At 44.7% G+C, this 23,149-nt stretch overlaps 1 protein-coding gene across 5 annotated transcripts in view; it reads right to left on the bottom strand.

The window, feature by feature from the left end:
- The window catches only part of LOC142467326 (connector enhancer of kinase suppressor of ras 2-like), a 497,579-nt gene that overhangs the window by 258,184 nt on the left and 216,246 nt on the right, over positions 1-23,149 (bottom strand). For all 5 annotated transcript variants that reach the window (XR_012788363.1, XM_075572875.1, XM_075572877.1 and 2 more), the window contains exon 4: positions 20,881-20,968. Coding sequence is in view for 4 of the 5 variants with exons in the window: in XM_075572875.1 (XP_075428990.1) it covers positions 20,881-20,968 (88 nt within the window). In the remaining variant the exon portion in view is untranslated. The remainder of the gene's footprint in view (positions 1-20,880; positions 20,969-23,149) is intronic.

Below are 23,149 nucleotides of genomic sequence, written 5' to 3' on the forward strand. Positions count from 1 at the left end.
ATTTCGTGTATCATAACACGAGTTTGCCACACAGCTGACATCAGGGTGGGCAGTAGAAGAGGATCCCTCAGGTAAGTGGTCTTCAGCAGTCTCCAGACGTCATCTGGGTGTCTCACACAGACTGCAACTCGTGACCATCATCCGGATCGTCTCAGTGAGTGACTGTTATGATACACGAAATGTTTATGTTCTTTTATATTGATGTACGCAGAATACTTACCCCTTTTTTATACTAAATACGTTATTTGATATACTTCACTATTTGCGTTTTGCGCTTTTTTCTTGTCTTTTATCTCTAGTTTGTGGGAGTGCCGAGCCACTCTCTAACTATAGCAGCATACGCCATCAACCAACGGTTTTGTATGGTTTAATACTTTTTTCACTTCCACAGTAAGGTTGTGCCCAAAATCGTGTGCATAGTACGACACGATATATAGGGGTTCACATTAATAGTTGTTTTAATTTGATATTAGTCTTTTAACACTTTAAAGTTGTTTTTTTGGGTTGCGCACTTATTCTTCCTTCACAGGACACTGCTGTCCCTGGTCCTGGAATGTGTCCTTTCTGTATCACTGAAGTATCGCAGAGTATTACAGTTTATATAGGGGGCCAACTTTTTTTTCAGGTGTACCATTAAATGGGATTGTTATGGCGGGGCAACTGTCCCACTACCACCTTACAGCCACTCCCACCCCCCCCCCCCCCACCTCTCAACTCATTCATCTCACTCACCTCTTCTCTACCCCCTCCTCTCACTCACGCTCTCCCCTCCTCTCTCACTCAATCTACCCCAGAGGTCGACTGAGTCACTGATTGTGCCACCTGTGCTGAAGCAGTGATATCCATGAAAGCTGACCTGTTGGTGGTCCTTGATGACTGAGTTTGAGACCCCTGATCTACCCCTTCTCTCTCACTCGAAAAATCTAAGAGTTTTACCTTTGGGGGTTGAGGGATGCCTCCAGGGAACACAGCATAAGGGGATCTGGGGCCTGATGGTAAATGGTTACTTTAATGCACCTACCTACAAGTTTATAGGCTGAGTGAGGTTTTCAAATGATCGGTTAATCACTATACTACTACTTACAAGGCACATGTCACTGCTGCCATCATTACATCTGCTACTATTAGACTGTTCCCGCACCACAAAATATTGATTCATGCAAAATATTTTACCAAGAACTATGTATCAAAATGAACATCTCCACTGCAAGTATCAAGAACTGACAATTACAGATGTGTTGAAAATCAGTCATTCATTTTTTTTTCTTGCAATGGGAAAATAATAACCAATAACAAAAAAATTCTACAACTGTACATATTGTATTATGTGTTCCATAGTACATACAGCACACAATCAAAGAACAAATGTATCTGTACAGTAAAGAGGAAATTGATTTTTTTTTAAAGAATCTGTCATGGAACTGTGGACAGTGAGTAGAAGTGCATCTGTCATGCAGATGTGTGTGATCATTGCTATTTACAGTACATGAGCAGATGTGCAGGGTGAAGCGCACACACAGTGTTTGACTTTGAGATGCCCATGATAAATACATATGAGATGAATAAAATAGCGTAGCCCACGGGCACCAGAGCTACTACAAAACACCTACCTACTACAAGTCTTGTTTACCTCCTTCTTACAATCTGCCAGACTGACTCACTTTCACATTCTCAACAGTTATTCTAAATTGGATGGGAGCTTGCTTTGAATGGAATAAAACCAGCTCGGGCTCGCACATGCTGAGCCTGGCTCTCCCTCACTCCTGCTGCATGGTTTCATTCTGGTACTCCGCTGAAAATGCTGATCTTTTGGTGGTCTTGTTTTGGAGGGAACATGGATCCGAAAGCCTAGTGTTACTGTAGGCGGTGGGTGGTCCCGTGGGGTCCGACGGCAGAGCACTGCGGCTGTAGACAATGGGGGCTGCACACCAGTTCAAGTTAAAAAACGAATTTATTGGGTGGTCATCAGGAGTACAGATAAACACTCTGATGCGTTTCAGGACTGTTGTCCCTTTATCAAATAGCTCTAATGACCAGAGGAACTGTGACTTAAGCCTTAATCAATTATATACCACAAACAGCTGAGCCCTGAAGACTGGGATTATATCCCACATACACACTAGTGTTACTGTAACTGCCTCTCTGTGTCCATGTTAGGCTACTAATTAATTAAATTAGTGAAAACACTTACATCGTATAGGATGACATATTTAATAGCTCAGCGGAGAGGTTACATATAGTTATATATGAAACAAAATTATTTAAAAACTGTTGCGGGGAACTTTTAATGTGAATAATTGATCTTGTATTATCTGCAAACTATAGAAGCAGGGATATCCTTAAACATGACCTATTGGGGGATCTTGGGGACTGGTGTTGAGAACCCCTGCCCTAGGGTAATTAAAAGTATGCAGGGAAAAAAAGAATGGTTTTCAGTCCACTAATATGTTCTGTTCTTATACACTTTATTGTACCATGGGCATAGTTATATAGTAGATGAGGTTCATTCAGTTCAACCTATGCTAAATTTAGACGACAGATACTTTAACCTAGAGTATATTTGTAAGTTGCCTTTTTTTTTGTAACAATTTCTTTTATTGGTCAAGTTCACATATTACTGTACATACATTGTTGTCATGAGCCCATGACCTTTAGTTTAGATACATCGTGACCAACATCTTTTTCTCGTTTTCCTAGTGTAAAGGAAGAGGTGAGATAGAAAGAAAAGAGCAAGGAAAAGATGTAGAGGGATTGAAGGCAAGGGGGGGGGGAGGGAGGTAGACTAACAAAGGGAAACAGGGGGTGGGAGTGTGGAACCCCGAGGCCCTCCTGGGATCCTCGCCTTAGATTCATTACAGATTTGTCCAGTTCAGGGTCTCTCCCTCCTGTCATTCTCAAGGTTTATCTCTCTATCCACGGGTCCCAGGTATTTTGGAATTGAGGCATCTTCTTTTGAAGCATAGCAGTCAATTTCTCCATACTCATCACCTCGTCTATTCTTCTGATCACTGAGGTTCTCGAGGGGGCCTTGATTTGTTTCCAGGATGCTGCTATAGCACACCTGGCTGCCGTTAGTATAGCCATGATAAGCCTGGACATTGGAGAGGGGATATCCTCTATTGGTTTGTTCAGCACCAGAGTCAGTGGGTCGAGAGGGAGGGTAAGTCCTGTTACTCCAAAGATAAGAGCCTGGATCATGGTCCAGTACCTTTGTATCTCCGGACATGACCACCAAATGTGGGCCATGTCCCCCTTTTCACCACATCCCCGCCAGCAGAGGTCTAGTGTGCCGGGGTAGATTTGGCTCAGTCTAGCTGGAGTCAGGTACCACTGATACATAATTTTATAGATGTTTTCTTTTGTTATTGTACAGATTGAAGTTTTTGTTGCTTGCTCCCAGATCTCCGCCCAGTCTTCCTTATCTATTTGGATATGGAGGTCCTCTGATCATTTTTGCATATACCTGTGATCTGGGTCTTGGGATGTAATCTCCAGACCTTTGTAGATCTCAGATATCAGACCCCTTTGATGTGTGGTCTTAGTGCAGAGAGATTCAAATCTGGTGAGCGGAGGGAATTTGGCGGTTGGGGCCACTGCCAATAGAAAGTGGCGAACCTGGAGGTACTTAAATAGGTGGAGGTCTTCTATCTGATATTTGCCTTTTAGCTCTTGATAGGTCAATATTCCCGCTTTCTGCAGCAGATCAGCAACCAGCTTAATATTGTGACCCTGGAATTGGTCAAATTGTCTTGGGGAACACCCTGGAGGGAAGTTGGGGTTCCCGAAGAGTGGTGTGAGCTGGGAGGGGGATGCTAGCAGACCGTACTTCCCTTTGCTTTTAAGCCATACATTCCACAAGCATCTCATTGCTCCTAGTTCATACCTCTGTGAACCCACCCCGCTATTGCTCGGGGACCACATTGCCACCTGAAGGGGGTTGTGACGTGCATAGTGGGTCTCTATTTCAAGCCAAGAAGCCAAGGCCGGGTCGCAATTCCAAACTACAGCCTGCTTCAGTTGTGTCGCTTGGTAATACTTAACTATGTCGGGGACACCCAGACCTCCTCTCTCTTTTGGCGAGAGCATCACTGTTCTGGGGATTCTAGGTTTTTTGTCGTTCCAGATAAATTGGGAAAATTGGGATTGGACGTTTTTTAACACTGCTTGTGGGATAGGGATTGGAAGTGTTTGAAAGTAATAGAGTAGTCTTGGAAGGATATTCATTTTTAATGAGACTATCCTCCCAAACCACGATATCTGATACTTTTTCCATGCTTCTAGATCTTTTTTGATTTGATCGAATAGGGGGGGGTAATTATATTGATAAAGTGTATTGTAGGAGTTGGATATTTTAACTCCCAGATATTTTATATAGGTATTACTCCATTTATACTTGTAGTTGGCTTGAATTAGTTTCCATGTTTGATCAGAAAGGGACAAATTTAGGACCTCTGACTTGTCCATGTTTACTTTGTAGTCAGAGACTGCTCCGAATTGGGTTAGGGCTCTTTGGAGATTAGGAAGGGAGACATGGGGGTCCACAAGTGTTAGAATCACGTCATCCGCAAACAGGGAGATTTTGTGCTCCCTATCTGCTATTGGGATTCCTTTTATACTATTTTCGTCTCTAATTGTGGCTGCGAGGGGCTCAATGGTTAGGGCGAATAAAAGAGGTGATAGTGGACAGCCCTGTCTAGTCCCATTCCTGATTTGTATTGGGTCTGTGAGGCCCCCTGGAAGTTTTACGTGAGCCGTGGGGTTTTGGTAGAGGGCTCTCACTCCCTCTAGGTAGGGTCCACAGAAGCCAAACCTCTGCATAGTTTGGTCTAGAAAGGACCACTTGATTCTGTCGAATGCCTTTTCGGCATCCAGACTCAGAATCATTGCTTTGGAACCTGTGAGATGCACGTGGTCAATTATATCCACAATTTTGCGGGTATTGTCGGAGGCCTGTCTTCCCGACACAAAACCTACTTGGTCAACATGTATGAGTCTAGGGAGAATTGGGTTTAACCTGTTTGCTAGTATCTTGCTGTAGATCTTGAGATCTGTGTTTAGAAGGGAAATGGGCCTGTAGTTCCCGCAGAGGAGCGGGTCTCTACCCTCTTTGTGGATTATAGCAAGGTTTGCGGCTGTTATTGTTGCGGGGATTAATTCACCCTGGAGAAAAGAATTAAACATTTTGAGTAGGTGAGGCGAGAGGATGGACCTGAACACTTTATAGTAGGAGTTAGAAAAGCCATCCGGGCCCGGGGCTTTGGATAGTTTTAGTGAACTTATGGCTCGGTTTAGTTCCTCCTGTGTTATCTTTTTATTGAGTGTCTCTATTTCCTCACTGGACAATGTTGGTAAGGAGCATTTTTCCAGATAATGGGTGATTGTGTCAGGACTGACCTGGTCTTGCCCAGGGGGGTGAAGGTTATATAGATCGGAGTAGAAATCCGCAAATTCCTGCGCTATTTCTTTTTCGATGTACGTAACCTGTCCCTTCTGGGTCTTAATGCGGGTTATCTGAGACTTAACTCTGGTTCCCCTAAGTTTGGCGGCCAGCAGTCTATCGGCCTTGTTGCATTTATCAAAATATTTCTGTTTAGTCCACCTGAGTGCCTTTTCGACATCTTCCAGCTGGGACTGTTTAAGGGCCGACCTAGCTAGATTTAGTTGTTTAAGTATTTTTTTTGATGTTGTGGCTTTGTGTTGTTGCTCAAGGTGGGCAATTTTGTCTGTTAGTTCTTTTTGGAGCTTGTTTTTTATTTAGTTTTTATATGAGGCTAGTGAAATTAGATCTCCTCTGAGTGTGGCTTTATGGGCCTCCCAGAGCGTGGCTGGGGTGGAGACAGACCCCATGTTCTGTTGGAAATATAATGAAAGTTTCTTTCGTATAATTGCCTCTGTGTCTGGGTAGTTTAGCATTGAGTCATTTAGCTTCCATTTGTATTGCGTATTTTTAACAAAGGGTAAGGATAAGGTGAGATCTATGGGTGCGTGGTCGGATCAGGTGATTGAACCTATACTTGACTGGGCTGAGGGCTGGAAGATATTTTTTGTACCTAGAAAATAATCGATCCTCGAGTAAGACTGATGAGGGGAGGAGAAAAAGGTGTAGTCCTTTTGACTCTGGTGCTGGGCCCTCCAGATATCCACTAAAGAGAATTCCTCCATAATGTCCCTAAATTTCTTGGCTTTCTTTTGGGACTGTGAAATGTATATAGCATGGGGGGTTAAAGGGGTGGCTGTAGTGGGGTTTGACTTGTCTTGCGTGTGGGAGGCCACCATGTTAAAGTCTCCGCCTATGATCAGAGACCCGAGGGATTGTTGTTCCAAAGACTCAAGAAGTTTCCTGAGGAATGGAATTTGATTTTCATTAGGGGCATAAATATTGAGTAGTGTGATTGGTGTGCCTGCTAGTGTCCCTTGAACTATCAGAAATCGGCCATCTGGATCTGACTGGGTCTTGGAAAGCGCAAAGGGGGTCCCTGTTCTAAAGAGAATGGCTACTCCTCGTTTTTTACTTGGGGACGAGGCATAATATGCCTGAGGGAATACACTTTTGAATGTGTTGGGGGGGGTCGGGGAGTTAAAATGAGTCTCCTGAATAAAGACTACATCCCCCTTGGAGTTTTTCAAATCCTTTAGTACTAGCTTCCTTTTCCTCAGGGAATTTAGGCCCTTTTTCAAATCCTTTAGTACTAGCTTCCTTTTCCTCAGGGAATTTAGGCCCTTGATATCAGTTTAATGGAGGACATTTTTTTTGTTTGTTTTCTTTCGGGGCCCTGGGCTCCGAAACTCTTGGAATTCCCATGTCAAGAGTTTTATCTTGGATCTTAATTCGCCCAGCCAGGGTAGGCGTGAGCAGGGTGCCCCATTAGGCTTCGGGGGAAGGGGGGAGGGGAGCAACACAATGGGTCGCCTGGTTCTGTCTAAGGGTGGGGGGGTACTTCAGTGGGCCTCGGGTGTGGGGGAGGGTATAGAAACAACAGGGCAGGCATTGGAGGGGGGGAGGGGGAGGGATAAGAGGCCTGATGGGACAGGGTCGTCAGGAAAGAATAGAGTGAGAAGAGGCCCGCAAGGGGTCCTCCGTATTTGCTACCGGTGTTGTTGACCGGCATGTGGGCTTAAGGCCCGTTTGGAGAAATCCGCTGACCCCTAAACTGGGGAGCAAACAAACCAAGGGTGCAGACTCAACTGAATTATATACATAATACCCTATCCTGTTTACACTTAGTAGGGCAGGGTCCCTGGGGCAGTCATATATTAGTGAGGCTTTGCCGGGGATTCTTAGCTGGAGAGAGTGTGGGGTGGGGTGGGGGGGGGGGATGGGGGGTGAGTGGGGGGGGGAGGGAGAGGGGATTGGGTGGGTGGGGCAGGGGGCTAGAGGGGGGGAAAGGGGGGGGGGATGGGGGGTGAGTGGGGGGTGGGGCGGGGGATGGGGTGGGTCGAGGAAAGGAGGGGGGGGGAAAGGGGAACATGCTCTACTTTTTACATTTGGATCAGACATGTTTATCAAACAGTAAGAATATGCGCATAAAGTGGTACATTTACATAATTATCATTCAGGGATGTGTGACTTTCCACGGTCTGTATCCAGCAGACATGCTTGGTAAGTATTGTATATATCCACGCCTAAGGACATATCACATTTGACATTCAGTTCAAGTCAGGAGTACTGCTAGCAACTCAAAAGTACATAATTTGCTTTGGGTAACCTTGGAGGGGAAAGGGGGGGGTGGAGGAGAGGGTGGGGGGGGGAGTGGGGGTGGGTGGGGGGGGGGGAAAGGAGGGGGGAGAGGGGGGAGGGGGAGGGGGGGAGGAGGAGGGGGGAAAAAAGGGGGGGAGAAGGGGGTGGGGGATGGGGGGGGAGGGGGTGGGGGGGGAAGGGGGGGCGGGGGGGATGGGGGGGAGGGGGTGGTGGGGGAGGGAGGGGGGGTGAGGGGGGGGAAAGGGGAACATTTCGCTCTACTTTTTCCATTTGTAGTGGACATATTTATCATACAGTAAAAAATATATGCATGAAGTGGTGCATTTGCATAGTTATCATTCAAGGATGTGTGACTTTCCACGGTCTGTATCCAGTAGACATGCTTGGCAAATATTATATATATCCACGCCTAAGGATATATTATCCCATTTGACATTCAGTTCAAGTCAGGGGTACTTCTAGCGACTCAAAAGTACATAGTTTGCCTTGGGTAACCTTGGAGGGGGAAGGGGGGGGTGGACTGGGGGGGATGGGGGGGAGGTGGAGGAGAGGACGGGGGGGTATAAATGGGGGGGGAGTGGGGGTGAGGAGGGGGGTGTGAAAAAGGGGGGGGAGTGGGGGTGAGGAGGGGGGGTGAAAAGGGGGGGAGAGGGGGGGAGGGGGGGAGGGGGTGGTGGGGGAGGGAGGGGGGTGGTGGGGGAGGGAGGGGCGGTGGGGGGGTGGGGGGGGGGGAGAGGGGAACATTTCGCTCTACTTTTTCCATTTGTAGTAGACATATTTATCATACAGTAAAAAATATATGCATGAAGTGGTACATTTCCATAGTTAACATTCACGGACATATGTTTTTGCACCGTCTGTATCCATCGAACATACTTGGTAAGTATTATATGTATATCCACGCCTGAGAGTATATTATACCAGATGACATTCCGTTCCATCAAGGGATATCTCTAGCAACTCAAAAGCACATAGTTTGCCTTAAGTACCCTTGGTGGTAGAGGGGGGGGGGGAGATGAGGGGGGGGGGCGAGGGAGTGGAGAGGAGAGGAGGGGAGGAGGGGGGGAGGAGGGGGGGCAATGGGAGGGGGAGGAGGGGGAGGAGGGGAGGAGGAGGGGGGGAGGGGGGGGAATGGGAGGGGGGGGATGGGTGAGGGGGGGCATGTTGCTCTACCTTTTCCCAATTAAAGCAGACATATTTATCCTACAATACTTATCTATACCTAAGGAGATATATTTACATTATTAACATTCAGGGACCTGGTCCTTTGTATGATCCGTTTCACACAGTCATACTTGACAAATAGTGTGTATACGCACGCTTGAAGATTTATACTCAAAGTCAACATTCAGTTCAAGCCAGAAGTATTACTGCTGACTCCAGTTTGTACTGTATGTTTTGCCTTGTATAGCCTTGGGGAGGGGTGGTTTAGGGGAGAGGAGAGGAGGGTGGGGGGGGGAAGGGAGGGGAGAGGGGGGGGAAGGGAGGGGAGAGGGGGGAGGGGAGAGGGGGGAGGGGGGGTAGGGGGGGGAAGGGAGGGGAGAGGGGGGAGGGGAGAGGGGGGGAGGGGAGAGGGAAGGGGGGGGCTAGGAGGGGAGAGGGAGGGGGGGGGCTAGGAGGGGAGGGGAGAGGGAGGGGGGGGGCTAGGAGGAGAGAGGGAGGGGGGGGGCTAGGAGGGGAGGGGAGAGGGAGGGGGGGGGGCTAGGAGGGGAGGGGAGAGGGGGGGCTAGGGGGGGAGGGGAGGGGGGGAGGAGAGAGGGAGGGGGGAGTGAGGGGGGTGAGGGAGGGGTGAGGGAGGGAGGGTGGAGGGGAGAGGAGAGGGGAGAGGGGGGGGGGAGGGGAGAGGGGGGGAGGGGAGAGGGAAGGGGGGGGGAAAGGGAGAGGGAAGGGGGGGGAGGGAAGAGTTCTGTGCATTTCTTTCTAAGTAGACCTGAGTTACCTAGCAAAGCATTTGTTTGCCTACTGGCTGGGTTATACGTTGTGTGGTGTTTCAACTCTATTAGGGCCTCTTGGCCTGTTGGTATGTGTGCCCCTTGCCCGAATGTTCTGGAGGCCAAAATCCGGTTTTACTCTGGTAAGTCAACTCAACCCTGAGACCAGGGTTACAGGGTCATTCCAGGAGTTCTTGTGTACAGACCCTTACAGCCTAGCTAGGTGAAGTGGTTAGTGGAGTAGGTATATGGGGCGCGGGGACCCTTTGTGTGGTAGTCCAAGGGAGGAGGGGGGGGGACGCGTGGGCTTGTTTGCCCCATTGAATTCGGATACCTGCCGAGGGGGGTATTGGCTCGGCCATGGGAGGGAGGTGAGGGGGGGAAGAAGGTGGGGGGGGGGGAAGTGGGGGGAGCACTCTCTCGGTGTCTGGAGCTGTGCCGTTTTTCCCTTGTCACTCGGCAGTGACAAATTGGACCTTTCACCTGGGGGGGGGGAAGCCTTAGCGAGCTTAGAGGGGGCAGTACTTACTGTTCGAAGTCTTCTGCCAAGATATAATGGATCTCACCACCTCCCTCCCCCCACCCCCCGGGGCCAGGCCTCTGGAACCATGCTGGCCTCCCAGCTGTGTAAGCCTGAGCCGGACGGGTCGGCTCCCCAGGGGGAAAAAACTTTCCAACGATTTAACTTAAAACTGATTTAAAACTTTGTGGCAGGAAGACCACGGACTTTTGTGGATGCCCTCTCCGTCCTGGGGCGCCTGATCTCTAGCTTCTGGATTCCGTCACTTTTAGACTATGCTCTCGGTGGTGGGGGGGTTAGTCCCGCGTTGTTTGCGCTGGGAAATATCGCGGTAGTGTAGGCAGCGCTGGATCGTCTTCTCCGTCGGCCCCCTCAGCGTTTGGGCGTCTTGTTACTTGCTGAGGCCTCCATTCTTCTCAGCTCGATGTTGTTGTCCTCCTCTTCGCTCTGGACTGGGGCTTGGTGATGTTCCTGCGTCCACGCCGCTGGCGCGGTCAGCCCCAGAGCCCGCGCGAACGGGCCCATATCCTCAGGATATCTGATCGTGAGGTACTTGCCCTTGTTATTGGCTGTAAGCTTAAAGGGGAACCCCCAACGATACCTGATCTCGTGGTCCCGCAGTAGGGTCGTTAGGGGTTTCATCTCCTTTCTCCGCAGCACTGTTTTACTGGAGAGGTCGCTGAAAACTTGAAGCCGTTCGTTAAGAAAGGTAAGTGATTCTTTTTCTCTGCATGCTTGAAGAATGCTTTCTTTTGTAGAATAGCTATGCAGCCTCCCTATTACGTCTCGCCTTCTTCCAGGGTCCTCAGATCTGGGCCCTAGGGCCCATAGGGCCCGGTCTATTTCTAGGTCCCCGTCTTGTAGTGTATCACAGACAGACTTAAACAGGTCCAGGAGGTATGGGCGGAGGAGGCCAGGGAGAACTGTCTCTGGGATGTTGCGAATACGGAGATTTTGTCTTCTATCCCTGTTCTCCTGGTCCTCCAACCCGTCCTTGAGCAGGGCGATTTCCTCTCGGAGCCTGAAGATCTCATTCTCCGTTGCTGTCTGTCGTGTGTGGGTCTCCTCCATTTCGCCTTCCAGCGTGGCGGTTTTGTCCACTAGGCCGTTAATCTGTTGCTTGAGATCGTTGACCGCGGCTTTTATCTCCGTTTGGAGGGATGCATGCATTTTAATATGTTGGGCCGCCAGTAGCTCCTCCATGAAGGCCCTGGTTAAAGGCTGCTCCTGTGTGGAGGTCTCTTTGGCTCTGGCAGGCTTGCCTTGTGCTGCTTGTTCGCCACGTGTGCCTCCGCCATCTTGTGCAGCAGATTGCTGTTCGGGGCTTTTCTGCTGCGGGGAGAAGTATTTCGTGACTGCTTGTGATTCCGGCTTCCTTTGTTGCCTGGACATCTTATCGTTATTTCCCCCACTTGAGGGTGATCAATTTGGGTGAAAATTTTAAGTGGAAGGGTGCTTATTCTCGAGTTTATTCGAGAGAGTCTGTGGAGCTCCCAGGCTGCTACTCCATACCAGCTGACGTCACCGGAAGTCTCCCCAATGTGTAAGTTGCCTTTTAAAAAATTATTTATTTTATTTATAAAATGTTTTACCAGGAAGTAATACCTCTTTTTTTTCATATATGTCGTGGGCACAGAGTTATGGTGACATATCCTGTACATGGTTACATTAAATGAACTGAGGTTATACTTTATATATAAAGACATTGCATTAACAGTTGAAGATAATATATATGTTGTAGGCGGATACAACAGTTTAACAGTTACAAACCAGATTCAAAAGTGGGACATCTTTAGTTTTGAGCGAATTTAGACTGGAGGCGGCTTTGAGAGTCTTCAAGTGTGAGGTGCACGGTAAGAGAAGGAGGAACGGCCGGATACTTTGTTGAGCCTTGGGACCATGAACAGTCTTTTGGAGTCAGATCTCAGGTGATAAGTGCTGCATGTGGTAGGGGTGAGCAGCTTGTTGAGATACTGTAGGTGGGTAGCTCACCCAGAGAGTATTTGAAGGCAAAACAGGAGAGATTAACTTTGCACCTAGACTCAAAAATATGCATTTATTAGCGAATTAATTCTTTTGTTAACGTTTGTATTGTTACATTAATTACGTGGTTTATTAGGTCTATAAGATCACGCAGTCATAGTTAAGGGCTGCACGCCACTATTATTATAAATCACTGTCTGCAGATTCTCCCGTATTTATTGGGTAAAGGGCCAGAACAAGCTGAACTCTGTGACGGGTTTGGCTGTAAATATTTGGCTAATTTTGGGGCAAATAAGTTAAGTGGCTTCTAGGATCGAGTTGTATAACGCCACTTTTTTTTTTGTTACAGATTTGGTATGAGCAGAAAACACATTTTCAGGAGAAATGGCAAGGATATAAAGTGTGATCTGAAGTAGTGCCCATTTTGAGTTATAATGTAGAGTTCTATTATGTTAGAGAATTAAGATATTTGAGTATTTACATGAATGGTTACATACTCTTCAAACAGCAATCTTCTTCTTCTTCTTCTTCTTCTTCTTCTTCTTCTTCTTCTTCTTCTTCCACGTGACAATGTATCATTCTACATTCTTACCTAAGCAGGCAATAGTTTGGTGCTGCTGTTATAACTCTGTCAAAATCCTGATTGTGTGCCTAACATAATTGCTGCTTCAGTCAGTGTAACTCAGCAGCAACAATGTATTCTTATATTATTAAGGTAACATTGTCTATTGTTCCAGTTTGCAGCTCAAACTGCTGGGAACATTGGTAACAAATGATCACAAACAGGACAGTGTTGCCAAGATCTTGCACTGCTTGGGAGGTGGGCTAAAACCTGCTATTGAAAGCAAAGGATGCTTTAACACATTAAAAATGGCATTGTGTTGAATTTAAAAAAAAAAAAAAACAGTCACTATCTAATACTACAGAAATGATTTATTAACAAAACATTTTTTATATGAGATTTCACGTTTTGCTGCTTTGAATTGAAAACATGCACACATTATAAATGGCAAATATATTGTTTTATTGGAATAGAATGGTTTATAAGAATTGGCAAATGTATCTGAATAGGTAGAGTAGATTAATCAGAGTAGGTAGTTTTATTGCATAACAGAATATACCAGAACGGGTAGTTTTATATGAATGGAAGGACGTATTTAAATAACTGTTTTTCTTTGAATATGTGTTTAGAAAAATAAAATAAACTCTTTAATTAAAAAAATATAAAGGAAACTGGTTGGGTTTCCCTCTTGGCAATACGAGTTAGGAATGTGTGACTGCGTGTCTCTGCAATGCTGGGTGCTTTATTATTGAAGCCGAAACCGTAAATCACAAACAGCGTCACACAAGAACGCATGAAATTCCATATTAAGCTTTGATCAGTGTATATACTGTATGCAGATGTAAGCTGACATGTATTCTCTGTCCCAGAAGCATTTAGCAGTCACTTGCATCATGAGAAGTTAATTAATATATATTGTGTGAAAAAGTATGCTTTAAAACTCCCCTTGAAGTAAAACAAACTGCTAGAGCAGGAGTGGCCAACTCCAGTCCTCAAGGGCCACCAACAGGTCAGGTTTTCAGGATATCCCTGCTTCAACACAGATGGCTCAGAGGCTCAGTCAACGACCGCACCACCAGTGCTGAAGCAGGGATATCCTTAAAATAGGGGTGTAGCTATAGCCTGGCCAGCCCGGAGAAAGCATGGGGGCCTGTCCTCTTGGAGGCCCGCTCTCCTGCCCCCTCCCCCACCCCCCAGGGAGTGCGGAGCTGATCACAGAACAGCTGTAGGAGGGAGAAGGAGGGAGGAGTCTGCCTGGCTGCTTAACCATTTCCGGGCAGCAGGTGGCGCTGCAGAGCTCTCCGTAGCTGCTCCTCTCTGCAGCTCCCGGTTCTGTGTCTGTTGATAAGTGTGTGTGTCTGTGTTGGTAAGTGTGTGTCTGTGTTGGTAAGTGTGTGTCTGTGTTGGTGTGTGTATTTGTAATGCATATGTGTGTTTCATGCATTATGTGCATGTATATGTTGTATGTTTAGTGTTTTTTTATATGATGAATATAAATGTGTATATGGTGTGTGTGTGTGTGTGTGTGTGTTACAATAATGTTGCATATTTGGTGTGTGTGTGTGTGTGTGTATATGGTGTAGTGTTTGTGTGTATATATGGGGAGGGAGGATAGAGAGGATGGGGAGAGGGTGGGGGGAGGGGAGAGTGGGGGCTTAGGGGAGAGGATGGGGGGGTGGGAAGAGAAAGAGAGGATGGGGGGGAGGTAGGAGAGAAGATGGGGGAAGGGAGGAGAGAAAATGTAGGGGGAGGAAGGGAGGCGAGAAATGATGGATGAGGGAGAGGGGAGAGGGAGAAGAGTGGATGGGGGAGGGAAGAATTGGGTAGAGAGGGAGGATAGGGGGGAGGGAGTGAGGATGTGGGGGGGAGAGAGTGATTATCTGGGGGGGAAGTAGTGAGGATGCGGAGGGAGGGGTGAGGATGCAGGGGGGGGGGGAGAGAGTGAGCATGGGGGAGATGGAGGAAAGCAAAAAAAAGGGGGGGGCGCATGTGTCCTGGTTTTTTACATTTGAAAATCTGTTCACAAAAAGGAGGGGGAGATCTGATGATGAGGAGGCGGGGGAGAGAGTTGAGGAGGAGGGAGGGAGAGCTGATGAAAAGGGGGAGAGATTGTGATGATGATGAGGGGGAGAGATGAGGAGGAGGGATCATGAGGAGGAGGAGGAGGGATGATGAGATGGAGGATCAGGGAGAGGATGGGTGAGGGAGAAAAAATTGCAGTCAGGATTAATATTAATGGGGCCCTGAAATTTGTTTTGCCCGGGGGCGTGAGAGTCTAGCTACGCCACTGCCTTAAAACCTGACCTGTTAGTGGCCCTTGAGGACTGGAGTTGGCCACCCCTGCTCTAGACCAAAAAAAATGACAATTTAATAAAAGCATTCGGGCTTCAAGACATACAAATCCATTCAATTCTATGAGACGATTAAAGTTAAAAATGAGACTGTCCCTAAATAAGTGAGACGTGGGCGCCTGGGGTATAGACACACACAGTACCACTGTGAGTCGTAATATACAGCCGCGGCCCCTTTTAACCTCCAACATCCCTGAGAAAATTCTTGGAAGTTTTCCGTTTCTCTCGCGTTTCCCCGCGCGTCGGCCGCATTGACTAGATAGCGCTAATGGCGCTTAACATTGAAAGCGCCCGCGGCGCCGAAAACGGCTGAAAACATGCCACATCTGCCCGCGATTTCAAAAATCGCGGGGAAACGGCCGCAGGAGATTAAAGGCGGCCGCCACTGTATTCAGTATGTATGAAGAAGTGATGCTCGCATCCAGATACACAAGTATCAATTTCTCATCACTTGAATCCCACTTTAAAGGCTCTGGATCTACTGAATGCTCAGTCTCACCGTAAAGTATTATAGCTTAGTGCAGTGCTAGCTTTATTAGCATTAATACATTCATATGATCAGTGCTAAACCCAGAAATATAAAATCTCTCCCTTTTTTATAATGCAGATATATTATAGTGCAAATCTCTTGCTTTTACATAGCTTTCTGCTGGCATGATTTTTTTGCTCGGATAAATTATACATACAGTATGTTTTTTTTTTTTTACAGCAATGGTTGTTCACTGATATAGTGCTATGAATATTATCCTGTATTTTCCTTGCATGTATTGTACATTACATTATATTGGTTACATCGTTTTAAATGTTCTTCATTTATGCATGTATACTGTAGGTACATGAACCTACAGAGGAGTTTGTCTGGGCTCAAGTGGGGCTGAGTTCCCCTAAGAAGAAGGATGACAAGGCCGTGCTGAAGCAGGGACATCTGCTCCGGAGGACTTACAAACAGATAAGCAAAAACCCTTTGTTATTGCTGTGTGCAAAGACTGTGTAGCTTGTTGCATATGCCAGGGCATGTTTTAGCTGGGAACCAGTATAGTTGGCTAGTGGTCTTTAGAGAGGGCTGAAGAAAAATCAGTTAGTTTCCCTAACGGGAATAGGATTTGATTTTATTATTTTGTTTTCTTAAAGGGACGGTGGGCCTGTTGTAGGATTTAATCCCTATAAATAAACCGCTGCATAGAAAAGAGTGTTTCTGGCCTTAAATTGGGACAAAAAAGACTGCAATGTGGTGTGGGCATCACATAACATTGTGCATTTGTTGCACGTCGCTCTTTGTAGTCTATTCAATTTTATCTTTTAATGGATTTACAACATGTGATACTTGATGTATTTTAGGAAAATGCAAAAATGCTAAAAAATAAATGAAAGCGTTAACATGCGGTAACACACAGTAAAATAGACAATCACTTTTAAGTCTGTTGAACACGTACAAAAACCGCCAGAGGCAAAACCAACCTATCTAATTAATTGAATACTGTTCGTGCTGTAAAAAAAAAAAAACCAGAGGATGAATACTGCAAGAACATCAAAGGAATTTTTGACCATGAAGTGCAAATATAAATCTTGCCAGATCCCCTGACATTTTCCCCAATGAGGATTTTGCCTCCTTCGTTCCTCCAGCTTGTTTTTTATTCTACTGTGCACAGACTCTGTCCGCTGAGAAATTAATCCATAAATATTAAGGCACAAAACAGATGTAAGATTCTGAGCGGATTCATTTTAACTCTCTTAGTACCATAAATGCAGACGCTCCAACTGTACCTGTGTGGCAGGTAGTGTATTTGTTTTCGGTGCTACTGTATATCTAATGAATTCTTCTTGTCCCTTGTCATATTTTGTCTTCTGGTTGTTGCTCAGAAGCATCACCTAACTATGGCAGGTACAGGTGTATTTAGGAAAAAGAAGGGATCCAGCGCTCCCGTGGAGCTTCTTTTTCCTAAGTGTACTTTGGATTTCATGGCAGGTACTTCCTTGAACCAGCAGCACTGGTAAATTGTATGCATTATTATTTTATTGGTGGAGTGCAGCCTTTACTCTCTTTACAAGGTACAGGTGTATGGCATCACCTAATTATGGCAGGAACAGGTGTATGGCTCAACTAATTATGGCAGGTACAGGTGTATGAATCCAGGACAGGAAGGGAGCAGGATCGTCAGGAACACCCAGAAAAAAACATACAATAACAAATCATAGTGTAGTACTTAAGGACAATTATGGGTCAGATTTCAGGAAAAACTTGGCTCTTACGGATCGCCTACTTACAAGAAGCAGGATAAAAAACAGCGTTTTTGTATGTAAAGTTGAATAATATATTCCTCCGCCTAAGATAGCAGCATACAGCAGTCACTGATGGTTGTAAACTGGATAGTGTAATCGCCGGGGCTTTCGCTCTCACAGAACAGCAACCGCATTCATACAGAGAAAGAGGGAAACATAGTGTGTACCAGGTAACACTAAAAATTTATAAAAGAAGCATAGAAATGTGTACTCACAATGCAACGTGTGAGCACATTCACATAAAGGTTTCTTTGAATATCAGGCAGCTACACGAACGGCTTGGCAGTTGGAAATGTCCTCCACTCCACTCAGAAATCCCCTCCTCGAGGGTGCCCCCTCGTCCGGATAGATGGCGTCTGACGTCACTTCCTGGCCTCGGAGTGACGCCTTCCGGTGAGGACGGGAAGATCAGGGGGTATGGAAGACTCGCCGAGCCGCAGCAGCAGTGCCTCTGGGGTTGGAGCAGGCTATCAGACCATCAGGTTATGATGCAGCTGTACTCTGTCTCCTTCCTTAGCTTGGCTCAACGCGTTTCACTGCATCCGCAGCTTCCTCAGGAGCAATAATCATGTCCCCTAATGGGTGTTACTTAAATAGCATCATCAATTGAGATACTAATTGAAAACACATTTAATTAATTAATTTACACACAGATTCTCCCACAAGGGTACACAATTCTGTGGCCAAAAATATCGACGCATAAAATACATATAATAAATTGATTTTAATCACTCTATATTAAGAGATAAAAACATAATTAAAAACTATAATTAAAAAACTAGGATCATAATAAAACTCAAGTTGATAGTAATTAAATGGAGAGGATCCATATGTATACACAAGGGGAAAAGAGAGAAAAGACATTGATTAGTTAAAGGGACATAGGTATAAAATAAACCAGCATGATTTAATATAAAAGAATAAAAAATACAGATTAAATATGTGAATTATATCAAAATAGCCAAAGTGCATATGCAAAGTGCAATAATTAGAGGAAAGGTGCAATCTCAAAATCCACATTAAGACCATTTGGTGTCAAAGTGTTGAGTTTATGTACCTTACATAAGGTACATAAACTCAACACTTTGACACCAAATGGTCTTAATGTGGATTTTGAGATTGCACCTTTCCTCTAATTATTGCACTTTGCATATGCACTTTGGCTATTTTGATATAATTCACATATTTAATCTGTATTTTTTATTCTTTTATATTAAATCATGCTGGTTTATTTTATACCTATGTCCCTTTAACTAATCAATGTCTTTTCTCTCTTTTCCCCTTGTGTATACATATGGATCCTCTCCATTTAATTACTATCAACTTGAGTTTTATTATGATCCTAGTTTTTTAATTATAGTTTTTAATTATGTTTTTATCTCTTAATATAGAGTGATTAAAATCAATTTATTATATGTATTTTATGCGTCGATATTTTTGGCCACAGAATTGTGTACCCTTGTGGGAGAATCTGTGTGTAAATTAATTAATTAAATGTGTTTTCAATTAGTATCTCAATTGATGATGCTATTTAAGTAACACCCATTAGGGGACATGATTATTGCTCCTGAGGAAGCTGCGGATGCAGTGAAACGCGTTGAGCCAAGCTAAGGAAGGAGACAGAGTACAGCTGCATCATAACCTGATGGTCTGATAGCCTGCTCCAACCCCAGAGGCACTGCTGCTGCGGCTCGGCGAGTCTTCCATACCCCCTGATCTTCCCGTCCTCACCGGAAGGCGTCACTCCGAGGCCAGGAAGTGACGTCAGACGCCATCTATCCGGACGAGGGGGCACCCTCGAGGAGGGGATTTCTGAGTGGAGTGGAGGACATTTCCAACTGCCAAGCCGTTCGTGTAGCTGCCTGATATTCAAAGAAACCTTTATGTGAATGTGCTCACACGTTGCATTGTGAGTACACATTTCTATGCTTCTTTTATAAATTTTTAGTGTTACCTGGTACACACTATGTTTCCCTCTTTCTCTGTATGAATGCGGTTGCTGTTCTGTGAGAGCGAAAGCCCCGGCGATTACACTATCCAGTTTACAACCATCAGTGACTGCTGTATGCTGCTATCTTAGGCGGAGGAATATATTATTCAACTTTACATACAAAAACGCTGTTTTTTATCCTGCTTCTTGTAAGTAGGCGATCCGTAAGAGCCAAGTTTTTCCTGAAATCTGACCCATAATTGTCCTTAAGTACTACACTATGATTTGTTATTGTATGTTTTTTTCTGGGTGTTCCTGACGATCCTGCTCCCTTCCTGTCCTGGATTCAAACGTTTTGTGAGGGAATCAGTGTATATTCCCTGGAAGGTTGAGAGTTTCTTTCAGTTACACAATATATTATTTAATATTATTTTAATATTATTTAAATATCACTATCACTGTGTTTTAGCGCCACACTGAATCACTGGGTTTCACAAGGTACAGGTGTATGGCATCACCTAATTATGGCAGGTACAGGTGTATAGCATCAACTAATTATGGCAGGTACAGGAGTATGGCATCACCTGATTATGGCAGTTACAGGTGTATGGCATCACCTAATTATGGCAGGTACAGGTGTATGGCATCAACTAATTATGGCAGGTACAGGAGTATGGCATCACCTGATTATGGCAGGTACAGGTGTATGGCATCAACTAATTATGGCAGGTACAGGAGTATGGCATCACCTGATTATGGCAGGTACAGGTGTATGGCATCAACTAATTATGGCAGGTACAGGAGTATGGCATCACCTGATTATGGCAGTTACAGGTGTATGACATCACCTAATTATGGCTGGTACAGGTATATGGCATCACCTAATTATGGCAGGTAGAGGTGTATGGCATCACCTAATTATGGCAGGTAGAGGTGTATGGCATCACCTAATTATGGCAGGTACAGTGAACATGTGCGTTAATGAGAAATAATGCCCACAATACCATTGTTTTCCATGACAAGCATTTACATTAAAGGTTAAGAGTAGTACAAAGGACTTCCTTGGAAGCATCTTCATCCGAGATGGACACAGGAACTAAAGGGGTACTTAATTCATGGTGGAGGGTTTATGGGTGCTGTGGGACGGAACTAAAGGTGCAATGCAGCATTTCATGTTAAAGGAAGTATTTCTGGAAAGGGTCGCCTCAATAAACACAGTCCATAAAATAAACATCTCATGGTACAAAGGGAAGAACGTGAACTAATCAGTAAAGACCAGCCCCAAATACAGTAGCATTGCAAATAACAATGACTATAAATCAGTTGTGAGAGGAATAATGCTGCGTTTAGACACAAATTTACAAATCCTGTTATCTTGCCAATAAACATCATTTTAATGCCTAGAACTATGTATCTTTTGTTCGTTCTACTCCATTGAGGTCTTCCAGACCCGATGGTTCACATGGTCATATATAGGGCTGCATACTTTGCTAATAATCTTAACATGACTATGGCAATTGCAGTACTGAGTGATTTCTGTTTTATGGTGCTATGCGCTCCGTGTGTTCCGATAGAGAGAAAGCATGGACAATACCAGTGCCACCAGTAATACCCAACTTCTTACCTGTTGCACGATGGTGGTTAATTCCAGACAAAGTTGAACGATGTTGTTTTTCAGCAGCGAATATTCCGTCACACTGACAAACGGAGATCTGCCCGAAAGAGACAATCCTTGCATTACCTATATGTCACAGAGAGCTCACTTCTATCTTTATTTCGTTTTAGAAAACAAGTATTTGTTAAGAAAATTAATTACACAACCATCCATGGCAACAGCGCTATTACACCATCCAATTGGAAGCTTTTATAAATTGCAGAGGCGAAATCACCGTACCAGGATTTGTAATAGTTGACCAATGGAAATTTACACACTGTACAAACAGCAGTGTAGAGTTCCACAGTAGACTTGCAATCCTACATCCCATAAAACATGATCAGAAGGATCCTCCGATCCTGATACCCACTATCAATCCATTCAGATACGTCTCTGTAACTGGTCCAGCGACGATAAGAAAACTTTCACTGATGGAAAGAACCCTTTGGCCATATTAACTAAAATTAGCGATGTCAACACAAAAAGATTTTTCTGGACAGATAGTGCTGAGATAATGGTTTATATCGTTCCAATTGGTCAGCAATATTTTTATCATTCAAACTGTTATTGAACATGTAAACGATCCTTTATTGCAAAATCAGTCATAAAATTGAATTCTCTAAATGAGCTGCATCGCTTGCTAAAATAATGCTGACTTCTACCTCATCAAACCCAAATACATATTTAATAGTAAAGGTCAGTTGTAACAATGTTCTTTACTCGGAATTAGAATAGAATTTCCTGGGAGTAAAATGTGTAGGAGTTTGTTAGAGTTTCAGAGAACTGGGGCCAGCTCTTGTGACGTGGAAATATGCTTTTCTTTATTAATGTGGACTAAAGCCTGTGCGATCCCAATCTTACCCCACTCAAGGTTTCTAAGATCGCCTTTGTCCCAGTCTGAGGCACTGCTGTCCTCGGACCCCAGAACCATTATGGTTCTATGTTACCGTTTGTACAAAAGCACTGCCCATTTCAATTCGAAATTCCAAGCTCTCTCACGCTCGTACAGTTTCGATAACGATATATCAACTAGAAGTAGAGAATTTGGGAAATTCTACCAATCCAGTTTTAACACCTTACGTGGAACCTATTTATTATGCTCTATGAAAGCTCACAAAAATGCATATTGTATATTTATTGTAATATTTTGGAGTCTCTAGCAAGTGGCGGCCAACTCCAGTCTTCAAGTGCCACAAACAAGTCAGGTTTTAAGGATATCACTGCTTCAGCACAGGTGTCTCAATCAGTGTCTGTCTTTGACTGAGCCACCTGTGCTGAAGCAGGGATATCCTTGAAACCTGACTTGATGGTGGCCATTGAGGACTGGAGTTGGCCACCCTTGCTCTATAGCTACAGTAACTCCGCAAATGAGCACCTGAAAATATCTGACAGCCCAGGTAAGTAAATGGGCCTTGGTGTTCTTTTGGAATAGCACTAGTTAGTAAATGTATTAGAAGAAGTACGCAGAATTCCCTTGACCATGTATTAACATGCTTTGCATACACTTTTGTTGCCTGATCATAGTTTTTAGCCTGGGATGTCAAATTCTTTAGATGAACAATAGGCTTTAGGAAGCATGCATCAATGTATACATGTATTGGTGTCATTTGTGCTCCATTTGGTATTCAGTTTAATGTTATGATATGTGCTGGCATTAACCTTGCCTACCCAAGAAACTTGCGTCACTTATATTAAAGCAGCAACCTCCCCCGCTATATAAATAAAAAAAATATATATAAATATGTTTTAAATCCAATTTCCTTTTACAGGATGGGAACCAGAGGTTCTGCACTGTGCTATTTTCCGCTATGGGACCCCGTGGGTCCCTGAAATACTTAAACCTCCAGCTATAAATCTCCTTCCTGTAGAAACAATATAGCTGCCAATTCTCACGGGGTTCAAATGCCAATAGGAAGCCGGAACATCAATGGTCCCTTCTTCCTATTGGATGGCCAGTTTAGTAGAGTACCTATAGACTTGACTATATTCCTCCCAAAACACTCCTCCATACAACATGTGGTATACATGTTAACACACCTGAGATACCTTGGAGAGATGTTAATTTAAATTATTTCAATATACTTTGCATATGCAAATTAATTTTAGTTTGCCAGTATCTCAGGTGAGTTCACGGTATCTCTCTCACTCAAAATATTTTAGAGTAGATTTTTTTTTTTCTGATGAAATTCGACAAACTTTGCCTCAAATTGTCCATTTTTTAAAGTTTAAGCAAAACATA

This window comes from Ascaphus truei, chromosome 16, assembly GCF_040206685.1.
Source record: "Ascaphus truei isolate aAscTru1 chromosome 16, aAscTru1.hap1, whole genome shotgun sequence".
NCBI lineage: Eukaryota > Metazoa > Chordata > Amphibia > Anura > Ascaphidae > Ascaphus > Ascaphus truei.